The sequence below is a fragment of the Alligator mississippiensis genome, chromosome 2 (genome assembly GCF_030867095.1).
Source record: "Alligator mississippiensis isolate rAllMis1 chromosome 2, rAllMis1, whole genome shotgun sequence".
Lineage (NCBI taxonomy): Eukaryota > Metazoa > Chordata > Crocodylia > Alligatoridae > Alligator > Alligator mississippiensis.
The window spans coordinates 206,371,434-206,396,307 of NC_081825.1; the positions used below are offsets into that span (position 1 = coordinate 206,371,434).

At 46.9% G+C, this 24,874-nt stretch overlaps 1 protein-coding gene across 2 annotated transcripts in view; it reads left to right on the forward strand.

Annotated features, from left to right (window-relative positions):
* Positions 1-24,874, forward strand: part of LOC102561439 (doublecortin domain-containing protein 1) — a 226,065-nt gene that overhangs the window by 54,805 nt on the left and 146,386 nt on the right. Inside the window, exons 8-9 of one of the 2 annotated variants that reach the window (XM_059722717.1) lie at positions 6,078-6,283; positions 15,789-15,882. In XM_059722717.1, coding sequence (XP_059578700.1) covers positions 6,078-6,283; positions 15,789-15,882 — 300 coding nt within the window. Of the gene's footprint in view, positions 1-6,077; positions 6,284-15,788; positions 15,883-16,837; positions 23,926-24,874 lie in introns of those variants that run through there. The other variant, XM_059722716.1, reaches the window with a different exon arrangement.

Genomic DNA, 24,874 nt, shown 5'->3' on the forward strand with positions numbered 1-24,874 from the left:
TCCTGAAGTCTACAGATGCACTTTGCACATTTTTAGGTGTTCTGTCAAAGTATAAATACCTTGATTTGGGGCAAGGTAACAGAATTTCTTAAGAAACTGTCTTAAGAAGTTCCAGGGAGGAACTGAGGTTTCTTGTGTCTGACAGACACTTAGATTACAACTTTGTCTTAGTTTTGGTACAGGCTTTGTTAGAGGCGTTGGATACTTACGGAGATGGGCAACTGGTGCCTCCTGAGTCGGGGGAGCCTGTGCCCCCCCCAGCGGCCAGTCAGCAACCGGAGGGGATCCCCCCACAGCCAATCTCACTGACCGGGAGGGGGTCCCCCCGCAGCCGATCGCACCAATTGGTGCTCCCACCTCCCCCCCTCCACCCGTTACCTAAGGAGGGAGTGCTGGCTGTCAGGGGCTACACCAGCACTCTCATGGGTGCACCAGTGCTCTCAGGGGGTACACTCTACTCATCGTCACTGCTTGTGGAGTATTTGCTGAATGCTGTAGCCCTCCATTGCCCTAGGCAGGACTTCATGGTTACAATCTTCCAGAAGACTAAAAGAGGTCCAGACACAAATTGAGCGCCTCTCATTTGAAGGCTGTGAAGTCTTTAATACAAGAATTGATTAAGCCTTCATCCTTTGAAAGATGTAAGGACCATTCCTAGGAGTTGGTAGAGTTTCAGAAAGCAAGCATGTCAGGTTTACAAAGGCCATGTTATTATGCTGAACGTACCCTGATGTAGAGTAGTGTCTTTAAGCAGTGTGCTGCTTTTTGCTGGTCCTCCAGGTAAGGTAGTGAGCAGAGATCCTGGTTTTCTCTGATTAAAAAAAATGCCCAGTTTTTGGATTTAAAAAATTAACCTGGAATCCACATTTTTCTGTGATTAAAATGAACACCTGTGTCTAGTGGTGTTTCATTTAAATCACAGAAAAATGTGGATTTTGGGTTACTTTTTTAAATCTGAAAATTGGGGATTTTTTAACTCAGAGAACACCAGGACCTCTGCTAATGCATGCTGCAGAGTGACTGCCCATCTCTGGTACTTCATGGACATGGTTACATTGCTTGCTTTCAGTTCTGGATGAAGCATGTCCAGACTAGCCTGACCTGCTTTGTAATACCACTTAAGAGCACTGTAGGCATGACCAAAGCTACTGAGGAAGCTGAGAAAGAAATAGTCTTTGCAAGGCAGTTTGTACTTAGGCTCTTTCTCTTCTACTGCACATGGTATGTCCATCTCATAGCAGCAAATTAGACTGCTGTGTAGAACTGAATAGAGTGCTTGGAAGATTTGTACTTTCCTCTTCTCCTCCCTCTTTTGGAAACTGCCTTTTTCATTTGAGAGGATCTTGGAATCAAATTGCCTTAGATTTCTGAATCTGAGAGATTATAAATATGGAGTATTCTGTTCCATTCCCCCTGCCCCCCTCCCCTTCCCACCTCCCCCCCACCACTATTTTTTTAGCAACCTTCTCACTTGAGGTACTCCTAAAATAAGAAATGCTTCTGGAGTTCAGAGGAAATGGGGGATTAGTCAGAATATGTTCTAATCCAAAAGAAGAAAGGGAACATGTATCCACTCATATTTGAGATGTCTCAGCAAGTTCATCCATCATTTCATATTTAGAATGGTAACCCAAATCACAATTATGCCATATCTAGAATCCCAAAGTTGTCTCACAGCAACTCAACAGTTCCATTTGTCTAATCTACATCTTGTCACTACTGTGTATCTCAGGATAAACAAAGGAACTTTATAATTCTTGCTGGCCCAGGAAATAGAAATTATAAAGTCTGTGCTAGATCCACAGGAGAGATTCAGGAACATATTAGATCTCTTCAAACAGCAGAAATCTCATCCACAAATATTTGTAAGAGCTCACTTCAGATTCCCAAATCATATAGATTCATGCATTTAGATCAAAATGGCAGACTTGACATAAGCTTCATGCATGGGTGATTGAATTTGTGCATCTGCCCCCAAAAACATCACATGGACACAAGGGTGGAGGTCCAGGCATATAATGGAGTAGCTTTTCCCCTCACTTCTGTCTGGCAGAATGCTGGATATGGATGCCTCCATATCTGGGTAGGAAGCTCAACTAGACTGCATACAAAACCAAGGTCTCTGAACTGTTGAAAAGACTAAGAAAAATGTTGTAGAACTCAGGGAAATTCACCTAGTATATACAACATTTCTTTTGTGCTAAGTGGGCTGAAAATCTAGCTAAAGATAGTCAATGCTGTAACAGTATTATGTCAACCGAGGTCTAAGCAGTCATTCCATCTTTGCAAAGAAACTGTTCATCTGTGGTCCATTTATCACCATATTAAGCCAGTATCTTTGCATCTACAAGATTTACAGCCTGGCTTAGCAGACCAGTTCAACAGAGTCCACAGATATGATCTCATCCAACTTCTCAGGTACTCTTTTAATAAACTGTAAGGAATGACACTTGTCTCCCAAGGTAGGCGTATGAGGCCTTTCTTTAAGGGCTGTTAAGCACACAGTGGGAGCGTCTACATGAGATGCTACATCACCATAGCTCATTGCTATGGCAACATACTACCAGGCATGAACTGTGATGCTGATGCTACTGCACGGTATTTTATTGCTACTGCACAGTAGCTGCTAAATATAGCCATGCGGCATCAGAACTGCACAGTAATGCTGGTTACTGCACAGTCATTTAGTACTTGTATAGCTGTACCCACTTGCTCATACTTGTCTCATGTAGACATGCTCACTTGCTTAAGCAAGTACGAAGTGACTGGACAGTAACGGTTGCACAGTCTGCCGCATGTGTAGACATGCCCAGTAGTAGTAATACCATTCGGTGACAGACTCCTCCTGGCTCCCAACCTAGAACAGCTTCACCTAGCCCAAAGGAGGTGAGAACCACTATGACTGATTATTAAGTCCAATCTTGCATTTTAGCTCTGTGCTGTACAAGAAACTGAGTGGAGCCTGGGATCACAATGCAGCTGGCATTTATAGAGCTTCGTGGAACTGAAACCTGTTTGGTACAGACAGACTATTCAGGGATTTTAGCAGCAAGCAAAACCTTCTTATGTACGTGCACACCCATTACCCATACTTAGCCAAATCTAGATGGATTTTCACAGCAAGTGCCAAAGGTCACAAAACTATACCTTGCCAATGTTAGTTCCTATATCTGCCTTAAAGATGGCTGTTTCAAAACTGAAAAAAACAGGAAAGTCATGAGTTCTTGCATGGATACAAGCAGCCTCTGAAAGAGAGCAAGTATACTAATGAGACAGAAAACCAAAAACTGCCCAGAATGTCAAAGGCTTCAAAATTAAATCCATTTTAGGTTGGTAACAGATTTGCCAAAATGCCAATGGCTATTCAATGGCCACCATTAGATTAGTTGATTTATTAGCTTTGAACATAAGTTGTTGTAAATCAGTGTAGCTCTACTGAAATCAACCGAGCTAACCCAATTTACACTACCTGAGGATCTGGCTATAAGTTGAAGAATTTAGGCCCCTGCTACATATTACATATATTACACAAATAACTGGTTAATTGCACAATAAATTTATACCAGCCACACATGCAAAGTAAGACCAACCACAAGTGCAAAATAATTATCAAGAGGTGTACTAATTTAGACCAAGATTGGGTTAACCTGATCTAGGAAAGGGTTACCCAATTTCCTAACTGCCTATATGCATTTGCAGCAAAGTACCAAAGCTGTGCTATTCTTACCGTCCTGACCCAGACTGGGCTATTGTGGGGGGATCCCCACACCCACAGACTGGCTAGCAACCTCCCCGCAATCCCAGCTGCCCCTCCCCCCACCCCAAGTTACTTGCACAGCTCCTGGGAATGGCAAGTGGCTGTATGTGCTGCTCCTGGTCTATGTTTAGGCAGCTTAAAGTAATCCATGTGAAAGTAGACCAGATGCAGCAAACATCTGTACAAACCCTGAGAATATTTGTTTGGAAAACAAAACCTCCTAATATGTAAAGTTTTGTTTAGATTCATTGTAGGTATCAATGTCCTTGAGAAAAGAAGGTTTGCTGTTTTTTTAGAATGAATGCTGATTGTCTTGAGAAGCACTGCTATTTTATTCTGCTGGGTTCTTTATATTCTGTAATAAAATAAGTTTTATTGTTTGCGATGGAAAAGAATTATGAATTAAAACCTTGAAAAATACAGTAGTGTTGTTCATTTTAACATTTTCCAGGACTAATAAGTGTAATGAAATGTTTACCTTTTCAAAGTGATATGAAGTGATCTATGCTCCTTCTGCATTGAGACATGTGCCCTGCCCACTCCTACACCATGCATGCCAGATTCCACAATGAGAGCTACCTTAGCGATCCTGAGAGTGGGCCCAGAGCCACTCTTTAGAACATCTGAGACATACTGCTTATTCTTTACCATTTTACTTGAATAAAAGACAAGGTTTTTTTCTCCCAAACAGCATGGGGAAAAAGCCTCTCATCTCACATTCACAAAAAAGGACACATGATTCAATACATTGTCTGTCCCCTTTGAAAAAAGATGCAGATGTTCCCTCCACACTGACACCAGGCCTGGAGGCACTGCAATACCAACCCAGCACCAGGAAGGCCAGAGCCAGCTCTGGCACCCTCCCTTTGGTGCCAAAAATGTTGCATTTGATCTTAGGCAAAAAGACTGAGTTGCTGATGGGAACCTAACACAAGAAAAGGTTATAGTGAAGCCCATCTAAATAGAATATATAATAGAGCCCACTGAACGCAGACCCCCTCAGTGGTCACTCCTTTTCAAGTCAGTGTGCTGCTACATTGCATATATTTTGACTTTCTCTTCACTCCCATACCTGAACTGCACCTTTTTTCCCCATTTCCAGTGATTCCTGATTCTTCACCTGCCTTAAATGTCTGGCAGACATCACAAAATGGGGCCCCAAACAGTTCACCTCTCTCATCCTGTCACATATGATTGTAACAAATATATACATAGATGTGGCACAGGGCAACATGGTTTGCCCTTCAGTAGTTGGAGCTGGACCATGTTGCCCTGTGCCCCATCTGTGTATACATTTTTGGAGGATCCCAGGACTCAGCAAGAATACCCAGTTCCAGTGAGTGGGCAGCAGAGGGCAAGGGGGCTATGTCATCCCCCAGATTTATTTTCCCTGCTGTAGTAGTAGGAGGGTCATACATTCAAGGCAAGCCTCCAATAATTAGATTCTATACCTGGAAAATTACAGCAAATGTATTAATTTTCCATACATAGAATCTAATTATTGGGGCTCATCTTGTATTCAAGTAAATTTGGTAGTTACACAACTCCCATTAATGTTAATGGAGCTAGAAAGTCAAAGACCAGATTTTTATTTGGATTTATTGGATTTAGGCACTTACTGATCACTGAATAACTTTAAACTTAGTGGTTTATTATTTTGGAAAATATGGATTAGACTAAACTGTTGCTGACAAAAATAGTGTCTTTACTGACATATTCTGTGGCAAGGTATTTCCTATAATTGGCTTTCCATATAAAACTACATTGCACTCATTAAGGGTTCAGGTTTATTGCTTTTACCTGCAAATGTATTTTATATAGAGACCATCATCTTAGGTATCCAAAAAAGGTGTGGTAAGGAAACCAACTGTTAAAGTAGAATAAAAACACCTTTTGGATAATGTGGTATCAGATGTGAACCTTAAAACAGTGTAAAAAAGGTGCAGGCATAATTTTTCTGAAGCTGAAGAGATGAGAAGCATTTGTTTTTTGTAGGTGAGAAGTGAAATGTTCCTCTCTGATTACTGATAGAGGCATGCTAAGGTGAATTTTAATTATGACTAAATTGTGGTATTACTCTTTCATACCCTGAACATCTGTTCCCTTCAGGAATGATGATTTATGCAGGCTATCAGTGCAGACAGCTTGCTACAGCTTATGTCACGGTTAGTGGGAAGCTGGTGGTAGTATTTCAAAAAATACTATATGGAGGCAGGCCAGTGTGTGTTATTAAGGTAATAGGGAAGGGGAGCATGATGTGTCCATTTTTAATTTTGAAGCCAAATATTGACTTTTATGTTTTTTTTCTGTTTTCTTCCAGACCATCTGTCATTAATGAAGAAAATAATCTGGACAGTGAATGGTTTGGTTTTTCCTGCTGGTGTCAAGAGAAAGAAAACCAAGCCTGTACTTTCCTATGGCATGAAGAGGCTTGTTGAGAAGTCCTCACTCAGAATTTTGGCATTTAAGAATTGCACAGGGCAGGATGGCTATGAGATAATTGCAGAACAGAATCAAATTGAAAAGGTAAATTTTATTACAAAATCAAAAATATCCTGAAAATAAAATACATTTGGCCTCAAATCTCAATGTTCTTTCTTTTTATTTCAACAAATTATTTGATTAGATTATTAATTTGAGAATAGATATATTTCTAAAGCACTTAAAATATCTGTCTTCAAAATTACCAGAATCAAGAATCATTACCATGTTTTTAAAATCAGACAGAACCCAAACATCCTTTTTATTAGCTAAAGACATTTTAAATTCTTTTGTGGAAGTTTCATAGCTCCTGGGCTAATATGCTCTGTTAATGTAGGTTCCTTATACCAATACCTGCTTAGATAATCAGAGAAATCCATAAGTGCCTAGCTTTCGAGACTCAGGGATAAAACATATAAATCACATTGTCAGCATTCCTGTTTTTTACTCCATGTTATTTTTGAATTAAGTCAATAAAGTAATTTTTGTCTGATAAAGTAATTTTTAATTTTCACAGCCCTGGGGCCTGATTCACCTCCTACTGAGGCTTTGGAAAGATTTCCATTGCGTGCAATAGACTTTTAATGCCTGAAGCATTAACATTCCAATTATCCTGTTTTGTGAATTCCATTGAACTGGTTAACAAATCTCTCTAGGACAATTGTAACTTTAAATCATTAAAATACTTCATATACAAGAAATATCATATGCAGACTGAGAGAGAAAGATGAAAGAAACATCTTTCTGTTTTTCTGATTATTATGATGTACTAGATAGCTTCCTACAATTGGTGTTTGATATAGACTGGTGATTTTAAAGGTTACAATATATCCTTCATGAATCAGTGTTTACCTAGAGGGGCTGTGTAATCTCCATCTTTGGAAATTTTTAAGAACAGGTTAGACAAACAGTTCTCTGGAATGCTGTAGACTGGAATAATCCTGCCTTGAACAGGGAGTTGAGCTAGATGACCTCCTGAAGTTCCTTTCAGCCCTATTTTTCTGTATTTTTTTTTATTCTAAGACCACATAGTGAGTTATAGTCTTGCTATATCCAGCCATAGAGAAGAATAAATTTCATTGGAAGCAGAAGATGTCCTTATTCCTTCTATGAACATATTGCTTGTTTACATGGAATACAGTTGTTTCAGCTTTCTATTAAATACATTAAAATATATCTTAACTGCTCTTTATTGCTTTTCTCCATTTGTTTATTCCTTTTCTGCTTTCCATATTTCAAAATCAAAACATCAAAGACTCCTGAAGTGCTGAAACATAATCAAGTAGCAGAAAATCATCAACCACATTAAACAGTTTTGCCACAATGGCCTTCCTTCTCTATGACCTTCCTTATGAGAAGGTTGAAAGTGTTCACAATAAGAGGCTAGTTGCAGATTCATAGATTCATAGATGTTAGGGTCAGAAGGGACCTCAATAGATCATCGAGCCCGACCCCCTGCATAGACAGGAAAGAGTGCTGTGTTCAGATGACCCCAGCCAGATGCCTATCCAACCTCCTCTTGAAGACCCCCAGGGTAGGGGAGAGCACCACCTCCCTTGGGAGCCCATTCCAGATTTTGGCCACTCTAACTATGAAGAGAAGTTCTTCCTAATGTCCAGTCTAAATCTGCTCTCTACTAGCTTATGGCCATTATTTCTTGTGACCCCCAGGGGCGCCTTAGTGAGTAGAGCCTCACCAATTCCCTTCTTCACCCCCATAATGAATTTATAGGCAGCCACAAGGTCACCTCTCAGCCTTCTCTTGCAGAGGCTGAAGAGGTCCAGGTGCTCTAGTCTGTCCTCGTAGGGCTTGGCCTGTAAGCCCTTAACCACACGAGTAGCCCTTCTCTGGACCCTCTCCAAGTTATCCTCATCCCTCTTTAAGTGTGGCGCCCAAAACTGGACGCAGTACTCCAACTGCAGTCTGACCAGTGCCCGATAGAGGGGAAATATCACCTCCTTGGTTCTGTTTCTCATGCACCTGCTGATGCATGATAAAGTGCAGTTAGCTTTGCTGATGACTTCGTCACACTGACAACTCATGTTCATCTTGGAGTCCACTAGGACTCCAAGATCCCTTTTCGTTTCCGTGCTGCCGAGCAGGTCATTTCCTAGGCAGTAGGTGTGATGGACATTTTTCCTCCCTAGGTGCAGCACTTTGCATTTCTCCTTGTTAAATTGCATTCTATTGTTTTCTGCCCATTTGTCCAACCTGTCCAGGTCTGCCTGTAGTTGTTCCCTGCCCTCTGGTGTGTCCACTTCTCCCCACAGTTTTGTATCATCTGCAAACTTGGACAGAGTACACTTCACTCCCTCATCCAAGTCACTGATAAAGACATTGAAGAGTATCGGTCCAAGGACCGAGTCCTGTGGGACCCCACTGCCCACATCCTTCCAGGTGGATACCGACCTGTCCACCACCACTGTCTGGGTACGACCCCCTAACCAATTTGCCACCCACCGGACTGTGTAATCATCCAAGTTACAGCCTCTTAATTTGTTCACCAGTATGGGGTGGGATACTGTATCTAAGGCCTTCCTGAAGTCTAAGTAAATGATGTCTACCCCTACTCCTGCGTCCAGGTGTTTTGTAACCTGGTCCTAAAAAGAGACTAGATTAGTCAGGCATGATCTACCTGCTACAAACCCGTGCTGGTTTTCCCTCAGCATAATTCCTGCTGGGCTCTCACATATATGAGCCTTAATATTCTTTTCAAAGACCTTGCCAAGGATGGAGGTGAGACTGACTGGTCTATAGTTGCCTGGATCCTTCTTCCTCTCCATCTTGAAAATAGGGACCACCACAATGGCCCTTTTGCAGTCCTCTGGGACCTGGACCGTGTGCCATGAGCGCTCAAATATTCTTGCCAGTGGCTGTGCAAGGACATCAGCCAGCGCCTTCAGTACCCTCGGATGGAGGTCATCTGGGCCTGCTGACTTAAATGCATCCAGTCCTTCCAAGTGACTCTGCAACATCTCAGGGTCAACGTTTGGTAGTCTGGCAGCCTGCTGTTACCTCTCTATAATCCCATTGTGAGACTTGTCTTGCCCCTCGTGTAGGAACACTGAGGCAAAGAACTCATTGAGGCGTTCAGCCTTGTCCCCCCTGACTGTCACCAATTGCTTTTGCCCATTCAGTAGTGGTCCTATACTGCCCTGGGCCTTCCTTTTCCTCCATATATATCTGAAAAACAATTTTTTGTTATCCCTAACTTGGGATGCCATCATCAGTTCCGTGGTAGTTTTGTTCTTTCTAACTGCTTCCCTACAACTGCGAGCTTTGGAGGTATACTCCTCTTTAGTAATCTCTCCCTGTTTCCACTGCTTATATGCCCCCCTTTTTGCCCTTAGGCTGCTCTGGATTTCTCTGGTCAGCCAAGGGAGCCTCTTGGCCCCTTTCCCCCTTTTCCCCCACATTGGGATCATCTCCCTCTGTGCCCAAAGGATTGCTTCCTTAAGGCACAGCCACTCTTCCTGGGCTCCCATCTTGCCAAATCTCTTACTCTGCAGTGTCATTGACTAAACGCCTGAGATATTTAAAGAAGAAGTTATATGAAGAAGAGTAAGAAAATAGTTAAAAATATATTGGACAAGCTTCTCCAAGATTATGGCCAAATTAACTCCCAAGTTGAAAAAGCTTGGGAGTCCACCAGGAGCTGGAAAAACAGTATCTCAAGGTACATATAAACCTGCAAAGCAACAAGAACTTCAAAGCTTGTAGGACTTTATAGTTCATTAAAAGAAATAACAGAAACAAAATTCCAAGTGCACAGATGTGAAGAAGCACAAACATGACACCTAGGTGAAAGACACGACGTAGCTAGTTTTAAATCAGTCTTTCTCACTACTCTTGAGCAAGTAGTATTCTGAGAAAGATGAGCAACAAGGCAGGAACATAGCAAGAGCTCGGTTAGTGTACGATGTACTTTAGATCTTGATGGATGATGCAACCCTTTCAGAAATGTTATCTACCAGTGCACATTAGAGCACGTCTGAAGCTACTCAGGCTTGAATTGGGGAATGGAAGAGGGGGAAAAAACCTAAAGACAAAACTTCATGGATAATGTGTTTTCCTTGTTATTACATTCATTATAATTCCTTGTCAGAATAAACATTAAGTTTGGTGCATGATTATTCAGAACAATTGTTATTATTGGGGTAAGAGACACTTTGTTGATCGTTATAGATCAACGTGGAATTTGTATTTTCAACATGTTTTTGATAATTGGCAAGAACACTTTTTCCTCAGACTATTAAGCCATGTTTTTCTATATGGACACCTTGAAAAATACAGCTTAATTTAGTGGCCTGGAATTTGCATGATGTGCAAATAATGTTGTCAGTATATTCCTTTTCTTAGTTCTGTTCAGCATTTTCTTGAACAATGACTTTTCCCAGGTCAAAGTAGCGCCACTTCTGTCATCAGAAAAGTAACTTGCGTGCTATCCATCTTAGACTTCTTTCAGAAAATGACAGGTAATTTCACTGGCATTACTTTTGTGACAGTTTCAGCTTGATGATTCAACTTTTTAGTGTACATCAAAATTGCATTCAATGTACATTATTGCACAATATGAAAATTCAACTATAGTTGGTTTACATTCTCAATTACCATGGTTACTACACAAATTGAAAAACTGCTGAATATTAAAACTTTCATTATTAAAAAAGCATGTGTTACACACTGATATTTAAAAGAACTCTATCAAAATGATATATATTAAATAACTGAATTCAACTTCAGACTAAATATTACATATCATAAGGATTTTAAAAAAATAACAATTTTTTCCATTCATACTTTTAAAAATTAAAAATACCTTGATTTTTTTTAATGTTGCTGGAAAGTAATTCTGTAGAATTGTCAAGATGGTTCCATTGCCATGACAATTTTCTGGTATGTTTGTATAGGCCTGGGAATTCAGGTTTGACAAACTTGGTTCTGCCTAACCTAGCCACCCTAACCTAACAGTCATGATAAAAGAGAAGAAACACAGAATTATAACAAAGTAGGGCTGGAAGGGACCTCACAGAGTTTAGTTCAACTCCTTGGTCAAGGCAGGATCACCACTGACTAAACCATGCCAGTCAATGCCTGTCTAACCTACTCTTGAAAATTTCTAAGGAAAACTTCTACTACTCTATGCTGTTTCTGTCCTTCCCTGTCTTTGATGCCATCTCTACTTGTCACCTGGTAACTGCACCTGTTTGTGAAGATTGAAGTAAAAAAGGCATTAAATACTTCAGTCTTCTTTGCATCATGTATAGCTAGATTGTGTGTCACATTCTCTAAGGGACCTATGGTTTTTCCAGTCTTCCTGTTACTTTTGACACATCTATAGAATTGTTTTTGCCTTCCTAATTTTCTCCCTGCATGCCTGTGTGACACTTTTATGTTCTTTCCTAGTAGTATGACCAAGTTTCCAGTTTTTGTAGGTTTCCTTTTTGAGTTTCAGCTCATTGAAGAGGTTGCTGTCTAGCCAGGCTGGCCTCCTGTTGCACTTCCCATTCTTTCATTGCATCAAGATAACTTGCTCCTTAGAAGAGCCTCCTTTAAGTACAGCCAGCTCACCTGGATTCCTTTCCCCTCCTCAGATTTACCCCAGCAGGGGATCCTGCCTGTTACCTGAGTTTGTTATAGTCTGCTTTTCTGAAATCCAGTGCCTGTATTCTGCTGTTCTTCCTCCCTCTCCTTAGGATCTTGAGTACTATGACTTCATGGTCAGTGGGTGCACAAAGGTGCAGAACCTGTGGAGCCATGTGGCTAGGTAGCAGGCAGCCCCTGTACTTTAGCACTCTCATGCCCCAACCAGCCCCTGTCACAATCTACATGTGTGTTTTGTTGCACTTATAACTCTGCCATAAGACAGTCCATGACTACTATCTTACAGCAGAATTTATTGCATCCTAATACCGGCACATGTGTAGACTGTGGCACTTCACTGTGGAGCTAGTTAGTCAGTTCCTCAGTAAACCACACATGTAGATACATACTTTAGCTATTTGACCTTGCACGTGAAAAACATTGTATGTGAAACTGCTTAGTTGTGTTAGTATGTAAAAATGAATCAAACTAGATTTTGTATTGATTATTGGGCTTCTAAATATTTTTACAGTTACATATGCCATTACTAAAAATCCAGTACACTTTGGATATGTTGAATTAGGTTCAACATCAAACCATTTAGAACGCTGTAAGGGAGGCAAAAGACTCTTCAGGTGAAGGCAAAAATGACATTACTTCACCTTCCTCCCCATTGATTCTAGGGACCAAAGGGGCAACTGCTTGAAATATAGTGAAGGCTTCCCAGAATTTCTGGCCATGCTTTTTTCTATTCCTTTGCTCTGTTGAAGCAAAGTACATGGAATAAGGCCAAGGCTATAGTCTGTTAGCCGAACATCAGCTGGAAATAGACAGTGGTGAGCAAGATTGATTACACCAAAATCTGAGAACCAAGAACTAGAAGCTCCTTGAGAGCTCGTTACATCTTACAATTGAAAGGAAAGTGCTACTTCCATCTAGAAGCAACTGTTATTTTTCATCTATTGCTAGCTGCTATTTTTATAGAGGTGATAAAAATCCCATCACATTTTAAGATTATTTTCAGAAAAGTTTAGGAAATGAAGAAAAAAATTGGGGAACACCTTTACTAAAATTCAGTTGCAAGACTTTCAAACCAATTTCTGGAAAATTCCACTAGTGCTTTTGTTTGTGTGATAATGGAGTTAATAGAAAGCAAGATGAAAATAAATCTGAGTACTTTAATTAAAATCCACTTATGGAAAATATAATTAGATAAGGATAATGTTGCGTATTTTGACATAACTTAAACTGCTGTTTGCTCTACCTTGCAAACTTCCTTGCTGAATTTGTTAATGAATATATAACATTATTGCAGAAATAGAAGGAATCATTTGCAATAGAGAAATATAGTCATAGTATCTTAAATGTTAGTATAGTTTTCATTATCCACAACTGATCATTTTCTAAAATAGGGTCAAGTCCCTCAGGATTTCTGCATCTCCACTGAAAATGTTCTTGAATATGTTCAATCTTGACAATGTAAGTTTATCCAAGTTTATTCCCAAAGACATTTGGATAAAAAGGACAGTGTACTGCCATCTGAACTTCTACCGTTAGTAGAATTATATTATGTCCAAAAAGTTAAAGATTACTTAACATTAATGACTTACAGTAATATGAAAGCAGCCTCAATTTTCTAGTTTAGATTTCTAGTTTTACATTTACTAGAAAAAATTAATTATGGGTAGGGAGGGTAGTGGATGTGACCCAAGTCCCATTTCTCCCCTTCTACAAGTATCAAAAAGGGAATCTACGGGTGTGTTTTTACTCCTTTCTTTTCTTAGAGGGCCTCATTTGCTCTGTTTACTTCAGTCCTATTAAGATGTTCTTGTGTTGTACTGTACCTCTACCGTATCCCAATACCCATGTGTGTACATTCCATATTTTAATAAAAGAAAGCCACTTTTTATGTAGTTCAGTTAACTAATATCTGATACTAACATTTACTTTCTCTTACACCATCTATCTTACATTATAGATTGTAATAGCTTTTGAGGCAGAATGTATATGTATATCACAGAGAAGCTTCAGTCTCCACCTAAGTATTAGGTCAGTAGTACAATACAAATAATTGATTATGATGATAATATTGTAATTAAAAAAAATCAATTTTCTACCACTGGAATGTAACTTAAAGTTGTCATAGAATCATGTAATCATAGAAACATAGGGCTGGAATGGACTTCTAGAGGTCATCTAGTCTATCCCCCTGCCTGAGGCAAGATCATCCACATCCCAGCCATCCTATACAAATTCACTGTCTAACTTATTTGCAAAACTACACAGTCAGGCCCAACACAACCACAAGACATAACACCCTAACCTAACACAAGCAAGCAGGAGAATCACAGAGACCAACATCCTGCTACTGCAAAGATTGTTAAAATATGCTGGAGAGATCCAAGAAAGAGGGACTCCTGTACAGAGGAAGTCAACCCCACCCCCCACCCCAAAGTCTGTACCAATCTGACCATGAGGTAAAATTCCTTCATGATCTCCAAATATGGTAATTGGTCTGAAACTGAGGGACAAGACCCTCTGGCCAGGAAACTCTAGGTGTAAGTCCCAGCAGCAGCGTTGGCATACCCCAGTCAAAATCCCCAGCTGGGGCCACAGCCAAAACCCAATGCTTGAGGAAGGTGAAGAAAACCCTCCTGACACATGCTGCAGAAGGAAGGGAAAAAATTCCTTCCTGGCCGCATGTGACAATCAGCAAAGCCCAGAAGCATGGGAAATGCCCATAGTAGAAACATAGGCATAGCTTTTCTTAGATCATCCTGACCAGTGCTTATCCAACCTCTTCTTGAACATCTCCACTGATGGAGATTTCGTAAGTTCACTAGGCACCATAGGCAGTGGAAGGGGGGACTAACTAGGCTTACCCTGCAAACATGGGACAGCAGTAGGACTGCCACCACCTGCCCCAAGCACAGCATGGGCCACTCCCCACTCTGGGAAGAGCCCAATGCAGCCCTAGCCTCAGCCTGCACTGGCAGCCTGCCTCCCCCACACAGATCTGGGGGCACATGCCCCACATGCCCTCCAAGGGTGTGCACAGCGGTGGGAGCTGCCAAATAATTTTTTTCTCCCTCCGCCTACCCTAGGCAGTCTATTCCACTGTCTCACTGTTCTAACAGTGACATTTTTCCTGATATCCAATCTAAACCTACTTTGTCATAAAAGAACAACTCAAGATTCTTCTGACAAAAGAGGAGTATTTCTAGTTGTATAGTATCTATCTAGCCAGATTTACATCTGCTTACCCCTTCAGGGGGAGTATTGAGGAGTGTTGAGGAGGTCTAAGGGCATGTCAAAAGTTAAAATGGGTCAAACCAGCCTCTTAAAACAGTTTAAATTAGAAGTTGGTTTCAGACTTGAAGTAAGTGGTACAGCTGAGGATCAATCTTTTAGGTATTCCTCAAAGTAGTAATGTTTAAATATACTGTATGTTATCTTTTTATGTACATATTTATGTTATATTTTTATTGGCTTATAAACAACTTTAATAATAGTTATTGATACTGATCATATCAAAACCCTAATTTTTTTCAAAGTATATTTTTATCACTTTATCCTATTTGAGATTTTGTAAAAAGTATTTCTTTACATTTTTTTATGTCACATTTTTTCCTCTTTATCTTGAATTGGTCTTTCCAGCTGACAATATAGGATGTATATTTGATCATACTTGGTATAGATTTTGATGTATGGACCATAATATTCACAGATTTAGCGTGAGGACCAAATAGTATTTACTTAGTCTGTCTCTGTGTTTTGGTCTCTCCAAGAATCACTAGCTTTACATCATTAATTTAATCCATTTAAAAATTATGTTAATAAATTATTTAGATTAAATATAGATTTTAAGTATATATTTTTCATGATTTTCCACGTTCTTAATATGTGTGTTAAATAGGATAAAACTTTAATTAGGTGTAGTAAAGGCAGTTTTTATATTTTTATTAAGTTTTTAGATGAATGCACAATGAAAATGAATCTTACTTCACCAGCAAAATATCTCTACAACATACATGGAGAAAAAATTGAAAATATCATAAATGGTAAGTAGGAATATATACATCGCATACAAATGTTTGTAAATCTGGGGCCTTATTTGCCTAATTCAGGAATTCAAAGTAGACAGATGGCTGAAATTAACTGATACTAGCCTGTAGGCAATGCACAGAATTCCACAAATTACAGAAACTCAGGAAATAAATATGCAGCTATAACAATTGCCAAGATCTTAAATATAGTTTGTTTTTATAATTAATTTGTTCTTCTTTCAGTGTATAGATCCCTACTTAGTATGTGTGCACCCAGTGCACCAGTCAGAGCTTCTCTTGAAGATCCTTTTGGGTCAATGCATTCTCCCTGCATATTTTTTTCAGGTCCTTGGCACTACCTTTAAATACTGAAGTCATAGAGTCCTTTAAATGTTGAAGTCACAGAATTAACTATACTTTTCTTCTTCAGTCTGGCACTGATGGTGGCACCTTAGCTACATACTGGCAGCATTGGAGGTATATAGAGAGGCAAGAGTGGCCACACCCTTCCTTTTTGCAAGCTAAGATGTACTTATGGCACCAGTAACATTTGAAACAGCATCAGTATCCACTGCAACCTCTCCTTTAATACCATGATCTACATACCATGTATCTTAGTGCCAACTACAAGGAATCTCCCTGCCCCAGTTTCATTGTGGACTCAAGTGCCCACAGCAACAGTATATTTGGTATCAACTTCAGTAGCAATCTGGGAACCAACTTGTCTTCATTCCATTTTATTCTCCCCCACCTGTCTCAATAAATTTTCACTTTCATTCTTGGACTTGGAACTATTACCTGATAGATCTAAGAGGCCTGTAGTCTCAACCTTTATGTTAGATTTGGGCAGTGTTGTGCTCCAGGTATAATAAGGAAACTCATAGTTATTGGTCCAGAACTAGGTCTCTGTATAGCTTGAATCTAGTACAAGAAGCTCCAGTCTCTTAAAACATTTAATCCTTCTCTCCAGATACAGCTCAAGACATCTTCCTTCCTTCCTTCCACTTTGGACACTTCGGACCAGGCTCACTTGGAGCTGCGTGGGGCGATCCCGAGCGTAAGACTCCCCGGCTTCCTATCTCTTTTCTTCCTTCACTCCCACCTGTCTAAAGGTCTCTAGCCTCTGTTTATTTCGCTTTCTGACTCTTTTCTTGCTTTTTTGCAGCTTTTTCCCCGACTTTTCTCTCCTCTCTCTTCCCTCTCCCTCTGCTTCTGGTTTCTTTGTCTGTGACATGCTTCTCGCAGCCTTCTCTTTTACCGTCTCTTTCCTTTTCTTTCTTTTTTTTCTGTCTGCTTGTTACGGGGAGTTACCTTTTCCATCAGCCTGCCTTCCAGAGGTGCTCTTAATTAACCCTCTATCCCCCCCTCACCCCTTAGTTTTCCTTTTCTTTTTTTCTTTTTGCTGTTTTAACCCCCCCCTTCCCCTGCCGCTTTTTTTCCTCCCCACCCTCCTCCCCCTCTGTGGGGAGGTCTCTTCTATCATTTGCTGCTTGAGGGGTGCTTTTTTTCTTTTCCCCCCCTCTTATTTTGTTCTATCCACGCTTTTTTTTTTCACCCCCCAAATCCCTCCCTCCCTTTCAGTGGCTTATCTTCACTTTCTGTTTTGGCCGCATTCCCGGGAGCTTGGCCTTGAGCTCCTGTGTTTAAGTTTTCTTTTTGTTCCTTTAGTTTTTTTGCTTTGCAGTTTAACCCTGTCCTAGTGAGGATGGCTGCTCCTACACCTGGCAGTTGGCATGAGGATGTCTCTCGGGACCTCCCGCTGATGCATGGCCTGAGGGTTCATGCCCCTCTCCATGTGGGGCTTGAGGTTTGCATGGAGGCTCTGGCTGCGCTCCTGGGATGGCTTACCATCCGCTATGCGGGTCGTGTGAACACGGTCCCGATGATTTATTTGAGCACGCCTGCCTTGGTTGACAGGGTGTGTGCTGAGGGCCTAGACATTGCGGGCATCCACTACCCTGTCATGCCCCTAGAGACTCAGGCAGTGAGGGTGGTGATCTCTAACATCCCACCACATGTTTCTGATCGGGAGCTGGCCAGGGGACTCGAGGCCTATGGAGTTCTTACGAGTCCTTTTCGCCGGCTGCCGATGGGAAGCAAGGACCCTCAGCGGAAGCACGTCCTGTCTTTTCGGAGGCAGGTCTTTATGCTCCTCAAGGAGGGCCCCCAGTCTCTACCTCGCTCCCTGAGCCTCACGCTCGAGGGTCGGAGGTATATTATTTATTTGTCTGTGGGAGAGATTACGTGTTTTAAGTGCGGCGGCTCCTCCCACCTGGCTGCTCAGTGCCCTCAGGGCAAGGCGGCCGGACCATCGCCACCTGCGGCAGCGCCGAGAGACGGCGTGTCGACTTCTGGGACACGCGACAGGGCCAGGGAGGCAGGGAGCTCTTCCTCCCAGCCTCCTTCCACCCCTACTCGATCTCAAGGGACTGGAGGCTCTGGTGTGAAACCATCGTCCAGTGGAGAGGCTGGTGCTACTACCCAGGCCCCGCCGCCGCCTCCCCCGTCTGTGGCACCCACTGCCCTCAGTGCGGGGGCCCCGCCGGCTGGGGGGGCAGGGCAGTCTGGCCCATCCCCAGCACAGGGGCAGCTGCCCACTACCACCAAGAAGAAGAAGAAGGAGGACAAAGAGAGGAAGATGAAGGGGGCCTCTCAGGATGCCCTATCCCTGTCAGGACCCTCCTCGGCCAGTGCCGAGGGACCCCCCACTAGAGAGCCTGGCCCCGCTCTGGCTGCCATACCACCCACCCCGTTGGATGTAGCCATCGGCGGGGCAGACTTGGCGGAGTGGGAGGGGGCTTCAGGGGTCCCTCTCCCCTCGCCTGTCCCCCAGCCTCCGGAGTCGGGCGGCGGCGGGGATGGTGGCGAATGCCTCTCTTCTGGTGGCCTGGCCTCGGGGGTGGCGGGAGAGTCTGCCCCCCCCCCTTGGTCATGCCCCAGCCTGGCGGATCAGATGGAGAAGTTGATGAGATGGAGGTCCAGCTCACTGAATCTCGCAAGAGGCGTCGTGAGCGGGATGGCCTCTCCCCCCCCAGGAAGACAGGGAATGCCCTCGTGGAGCCGGTCCTTGACTCGGACGATGAGAGGCGGCTGATGTGTCTAGACATTGAGGGTGTCGATGCTGTGGTTGCGGACGAGCTCCCGCCGGGGGTGCGGCCTCGCCGCTCTTCCTTAGGCAACATCCACCCCAAGCTGGCGGAGCCCCCCTGGGTCCCTCCAGACTATGGGGGACTCCTGTCCTTCTTGAAGTTAACTAAGGGGCAGAGGAACGTAGCGGGACGCATCACTCAGTGGTGCGCAGACCCCAAAGTGTTTGTTAAGGGTGCCAGGGCAGCTGCCAAGCTCATGCAGCAGGATCTGGGCACACGCCAGATGGCTTACCGTTTGGAGAAGCTTGCCCAGAGGGTGAGAGTTGAGTGGGACTTGGGCGGGTCCCTTGACTAGAGTGGGGCACAGTAGGCCTTCCTTGACCTGTCTGTACTGCCTTACTCTGCTCTTGGGTGCTCGTTCTTCCACCTGTACCTTGCTTTGCTCTTCCTCTCCCACACCCACATCCATGGCAGCCACAGTCATTGGCACCTTCAACATCAACGGCTGTTGAGACTCGGTGAAGCGCGAAGCCGTCCTGGAGCTCCTGCGACAGAAGAGGCTGGCCGTCGCCTTCCTTCAAGAGACACACTCTGACAGATTCAACCAGGCGGCCTGGCGGGCTGCCTGGCAAGGACAGGTGTTCCTGAGCCATGGCACCAACCTTAGCGCTGGGGTCGCGACTCTCTTATCACCGCAGCTGCAGCTTGACGCGGCGGTGCCGCGGGAGGTCATCCCCGGCCGCCTCCTGACCGTCCGCGTCACCCTCGCACAACACCGCCTGCTGCTCATCAACGTCTACGCGCCTTCCGATGGTCAGGAGAGGGTCGTTTTCTTCGAGACCTTGGCTGCCCTCCTGCGCGACGCTAGCGAGGATGATGACCTGCTCCTCGGTGGGGATTTCAACTGCACCACTGCCCCGCGCCTCGACCGCACAGGGCCTGAGCCCCACCTGCCCTCCGCTCGCAAGCTGCAATCTGCCTTGGAGGGGGCAGACCTCGTGGACATCTGGCGAGCCCTGCATCCTGATGCGCGCCAGTACACCTGGGCCAGGATGGGTGCCGGTGGTGTCACCATGGCTCGCCTCGACCGCCTTTATGTCACCAGGCACCACCTGCCACTCCTGCGCAGCAGCTGCATCGCTCCCTCGAGTCTGTCAGATCATGACCTAGCCTTCAGTGAACTGAGCCTGCCGGGGAGAGCCTGTGCATGGGCACCTTATTGGTGTTTCAACGTCAGCCTGCTTCAGGACTCCTATTTCCGGGACTGCTTTGCCTACTTCTGGAGGAGGTGGGAGGCTGCGAGATTGAGCCACTCCTCCTGGAAGCTGTGGTGGGACGTGGGCAAGGTACAGATCCGAGCCTTTTGCCAGCAGTACACCCAGCTGGCCGCGAGCGAGACGCGCCGACGTATCCGGGAGTTGGAGGAGGACGTGGCGGAGCTCGAGGCTGCTCTGCTGGCCGCTGGCAGCGACACGGCACTGAGCGAGAGCCTCCGGTTCCGCAGGAAATGTCTGCGCGACTTGGCGGAGAGCGCGGCCCGCGGCGCGAGGATCCGCGCCCGTTGCCAGGAGCTGGCGGAAACTGACGCCCCGACCCGCTTCTTTTTCAACCTGGAGCGGCGGAGGGCAGCGAGCAAAGTCTTGGACCCTCTCAAGACTCCTGAGGGCCTGGTCATTACAGAGCCCGGTGAAATACGCGAACATGCTGTCGCTTTCTATCGTGGCCTGTTTGCGGCCGAGCCGTCGTGCCCCGAGGCCACGCGGGAACTCCACGAGGGCCTACCGCGTCTCGATGCCCTGGAGGCCGGAGAGCTTGAGCGGGACTTGTCCCTGGAAGAGCTGGCGGCCGCCACGGCCGGCCTCGCCTCCGGCAAAGCCCCGGGCCTCGATGGGTTGCCTGCTGAGTTTTACAAGACCTTCTGGCCTCTCCTCGGCCCCAGCCTCCTGCGCGTTTTCCAGGAGAGCCTCGCCGACAAGGTCTTGCCGATCAGCTGCCGCCGAGCGGTGCTGACCCTGCTGCCCAAGAAGGGAGACCTGGGCTACATGAAGAACTGGCGGCCGGTCTCCCTGCTGTGCGCGGACTATAAGATCCTGGCCAAAGCATTGGCCACCCGCCTCCGCGCGGTCATGGCCTCTCTCACCGGGCCCGAGCAGAGCTACTGCGTGCCGGGCAGGACCATTCAAGACAACCTGTTCCTGCTGTGGGACCTACTCATGGCTAGCGAGCTCTTTGGCCTTGACATCGGCCTCATCTCTCTAGACCAGGAGAAGGCCTTTGACCGGGTGGGCCACGCCTATCTCTTCCAGACTCTGGAGGCCTTTGGTTTTGGGCCCCTCTTCACCGGGGCCCTCCGGGTCTTGTACCGAGACATTTCCAGCCTGCTCAAGGTGAACGGTGTGCTTTGTGCTCCGTTCCCTGCACGCAGGGGCATTCGTCAGGGGTGTCCGCTGTCGGGCATGCTCTACTCGCTGGCCATCGAGCCGCTGCTGCACACGCTGCGACGCCGCCTGAGTGGTGTGGCCCTGCCAGTGGCCACCGGCCCGTCCGCTAGGCCTCGTCTCCGGCTGTCGGCATATGCGGATGATGTCACCGTCTTCCTCAACACTCAGGAAGACGTGCGGGCCCTGGCGGATTGCCAGCGTGCCTATGAGCGCGCCTCCTCCGCCCGCATCAACTGGGCCAAGAGCGATACTTTGCTGCTTGGCGCATGGACTGGCACGCCCCCCCCGGACTTGCCGGGGGGGCTCACATGGCGCCGCGAGGGCCTCAAGTTCTTGGGCGTGTTCCTGGGGCCACCGACCTTCATGGCGCGCAACTGGGACGACCTCGAGGAGGGGGTGGAGGCCCGCCTGCAGCGGTGGCGCTGGCACCTGCCCAGCCTTTCCTACCGGGGGCGCGTCCTTGTCATCAACAACCTGGCGGCAGCGACCTTTTGGCACCGGTGCGCCGTGCTCGACCCCCCACCGGATCTCCTGGAGAGACTCCAGCGCAACCTGGTGGACTTCTTCTGGGATGGGCGCCACTGGCTCCCACGAGGCGTCCTTCACCTGCCTGTTGCCGAGGGGGGCCAGGGTCTGGTTGACCTGGCCAGCAGGGTGGCGGCCTTCCGCCTGCAGGCCCTTCAGCGACTGCTTTACAGCGAGGAGCAGCTGCCATGGCAACAACTGGCGTGCCGGTTCCTACAGAGGGTCGGCGCCCTTGGCTTTGACCGGGAGCTCTTTTTGTTGACACCCACGCTCCTGAACTGGGCGGTGCTTCTGGCCTTTTATCGCAGCGTGGTACGAGCCTGGCAGGCCGCCTTCCGCCTCCAGCCTCGAGCCCGGACACTGTGTTTCCCGCAGCTGCTGAGGGAGCCTCTGGTGCACAACTCAGCCCTGTGGGGCTCCGTGCCAAGCCTGGCCTCTGCCAGCCTCACGGCCACCCTCATCCAGGCACGTGTCCTCCGCCTGCACCATCTCCTGGACCCCGCTTGGTCAGCCTGGCTCTCGCCTGAGGCGCTGGCCGCATGGCTGGGCGTGCGCTCCATCCGCACCATGGGTCATCTCCTGCGTGACATCCGCACCGCCCTGCCGCCAGTGGCGGCGGCCGCCTTGGACGAACATCTCCGTGCGCGTCAGATCCCGCGGGCCGCGGATGCCGCGAGCAAGGCTTTCCCTTCGCTGCCGGTCACCCCGGCTGTGGCCGCGGAGTTGGCCGGTGGGCCGGGCACTCTGTTGCGGCTCCCCATGCCTCCCGATAGTGACACGGGTTGTCCCTTTGCTTCTCTATCGCGTAGAAGCTTGTATGCCTGGGTGGTCTGTGTCCGCCATGCTCAGGTGCTGGCGGGCCGCCCCGATACACCGTGGCGACGGCGCCTGGGGCCACCGGCTTCTCCACCGGCCCACCCGGCGTGGCGCACATTGTATAAGCCGCCGACCGCCAAGAAGACTGGTGACCTGCAGTGGCGGTTGCTGCACGGCATCCTAGCCACTGGCACATTTGCGTCCCACTTTGACCCAGCCGCTTCGACGGCCTGCCCCTTCTGCCCTGGGGGCGTGGAGGAGGATCTCTTTCACGCCTTCCTGGACTGTCCCCGCCTGCGGCCGCTCTTTGCCACCCTCGAGCTGCCGCTGCGGGCGCTGGGCAGGAGCCTCTCAGAGACCACCTACATATGCTCCTACCCGTACCGGGCGGCCGAGCAGGGCGCCATCTGCCTGGCCAACTTTTTGCTGGGCCAGGCCAAGATGGCCGTCCTCAAGAGCCGCCGTAACCGGCTTGCCGGCACCGGCTCAGACGATGCCCCGCGGCTCTTTGGCCTCCTAGTGCGGGCGCGCCTCTCGCTGGAGTTTGAGCACGCTGTGCTCCGGCGGGGGGTGCCCGCCTTCGAGGCACTCTGAGCCCTTGAGGGAGCGCTGTGCCATGTGGAGGACGGCCGTCTCAAATACGCGCTCTGATGTCATGACCGGTCTGGGCGACCGGGCGGGCGCGGTGGTGGACTGTGGCTTCCGGCTTGTGCCGTGCCCTGGGCCCTCACCAGGCTGCTTTTGTTTATTTTCTCGGGGTGAGAAGTCAAAAGTTTTGTATGTGTACTATGGGACAGGGAAGGGTGGAATTGTTCGTTTTTCGAGGGCTATATATATAAATAGCATGTTAGACACGATGTGTATTACTGCGAAGGTGTTTGTCACGGTGTGATGTTCTGAATGTCCTGGAATGGTTTCTCTTTGGTGTGGTTTGATGGTTTTTTTGCTTTCTGTACCTGATCTTTTGTGAAATAAAGTTGTTAAAAGTCAAAAGTCTTTCTTTCTTTCTTTCTTTCTTTCTGAGCTGTTCTTTATTTGCCGGTGGCTGAGTGGGGCCAGGACTTGGTTAACCTGGTGGGCAGGGTGGCAGCCTTCCACCTATAGGCCCTCCAAAGGCCCCTCTACTGCAAGGACCTCCTCCCCTGGTGGCAGCTAGCTAATTTGTTTTTGCACTGGGTGGGGGGCTTGGTTTCAACTGGGAGCCGTTCCTTCTGGACCCCATCCTCCTTGACTGGGATGTCCTCCCACCCTTCTATCAAAGCATGGCGTGGTCATGGCGAGCTGCCTTCTGCCTCCTGCCCCAAACCAGGCATCTGTGGTTTCCACAGTTACTGCAGGAGCCCCTGGTCCGTAACCCAGCCCTGTAGCACAGTCTGCCAAGCCTCACCTCTAGCAGCCTTGTCGACTCCCTCATGTGGTCACATACCATCCGGCTGGGACGCCTTTTCGACATGACCCAGTCAGACTGGTTGTCAGCTGAGGCTGTGGCCATCCACCTGGGCATGCACTCAGTCCGCTGTGCTGCCCACTTCCTAAGGGATGTGCAGGCCATTCTCCCATAGGATGTGGCAGGTGCCCTGGAGGAGCACCTCTGAGCATGGAGAGCCCTCCCTGCTGGGGATGTCCTGGGCGAGCCCTTTCCACCACTGCCCATTGTCCCGGTTGTGGATAGTAACCTGCGTGGTGGGTCTGCCACCTTACTGGCTCTCCCTGTGTCTGCTGACAGTGGTACCAGGATCCATTTCAACACGCTGCCCCAGAAGGCCCTGTATCTGTGGGTGACCTGGGTTCACCAAGCCCGCGTCCTTGCCACTCAGCATGGTGTTGTGGAGGCACGTAGCAGCAGTGGCTGTTACGCCAGCCCGCCCCACGTGGCACACACATAATAATCCCCTCATCTTCAAAAAGACCAATGACCTCCAGTGGCAGTTGCTACATGGGATACTGGCCACTGGCACTCTTGTCTGCCACATGGACCCAGCTGCATCAGTGGCCTGTCCCTTTTGTCCGGGGAGAATGGAGGAGGACCTTAACCATGCCTTCCTTGGATGCCTCTGGCTGTCACAGCTGTTTGCTGCCCTCAGCACTTTGCTTGAGGCGTTAGGTTTGGCCTTCTCAGAGGCAACTTGTTTTCCC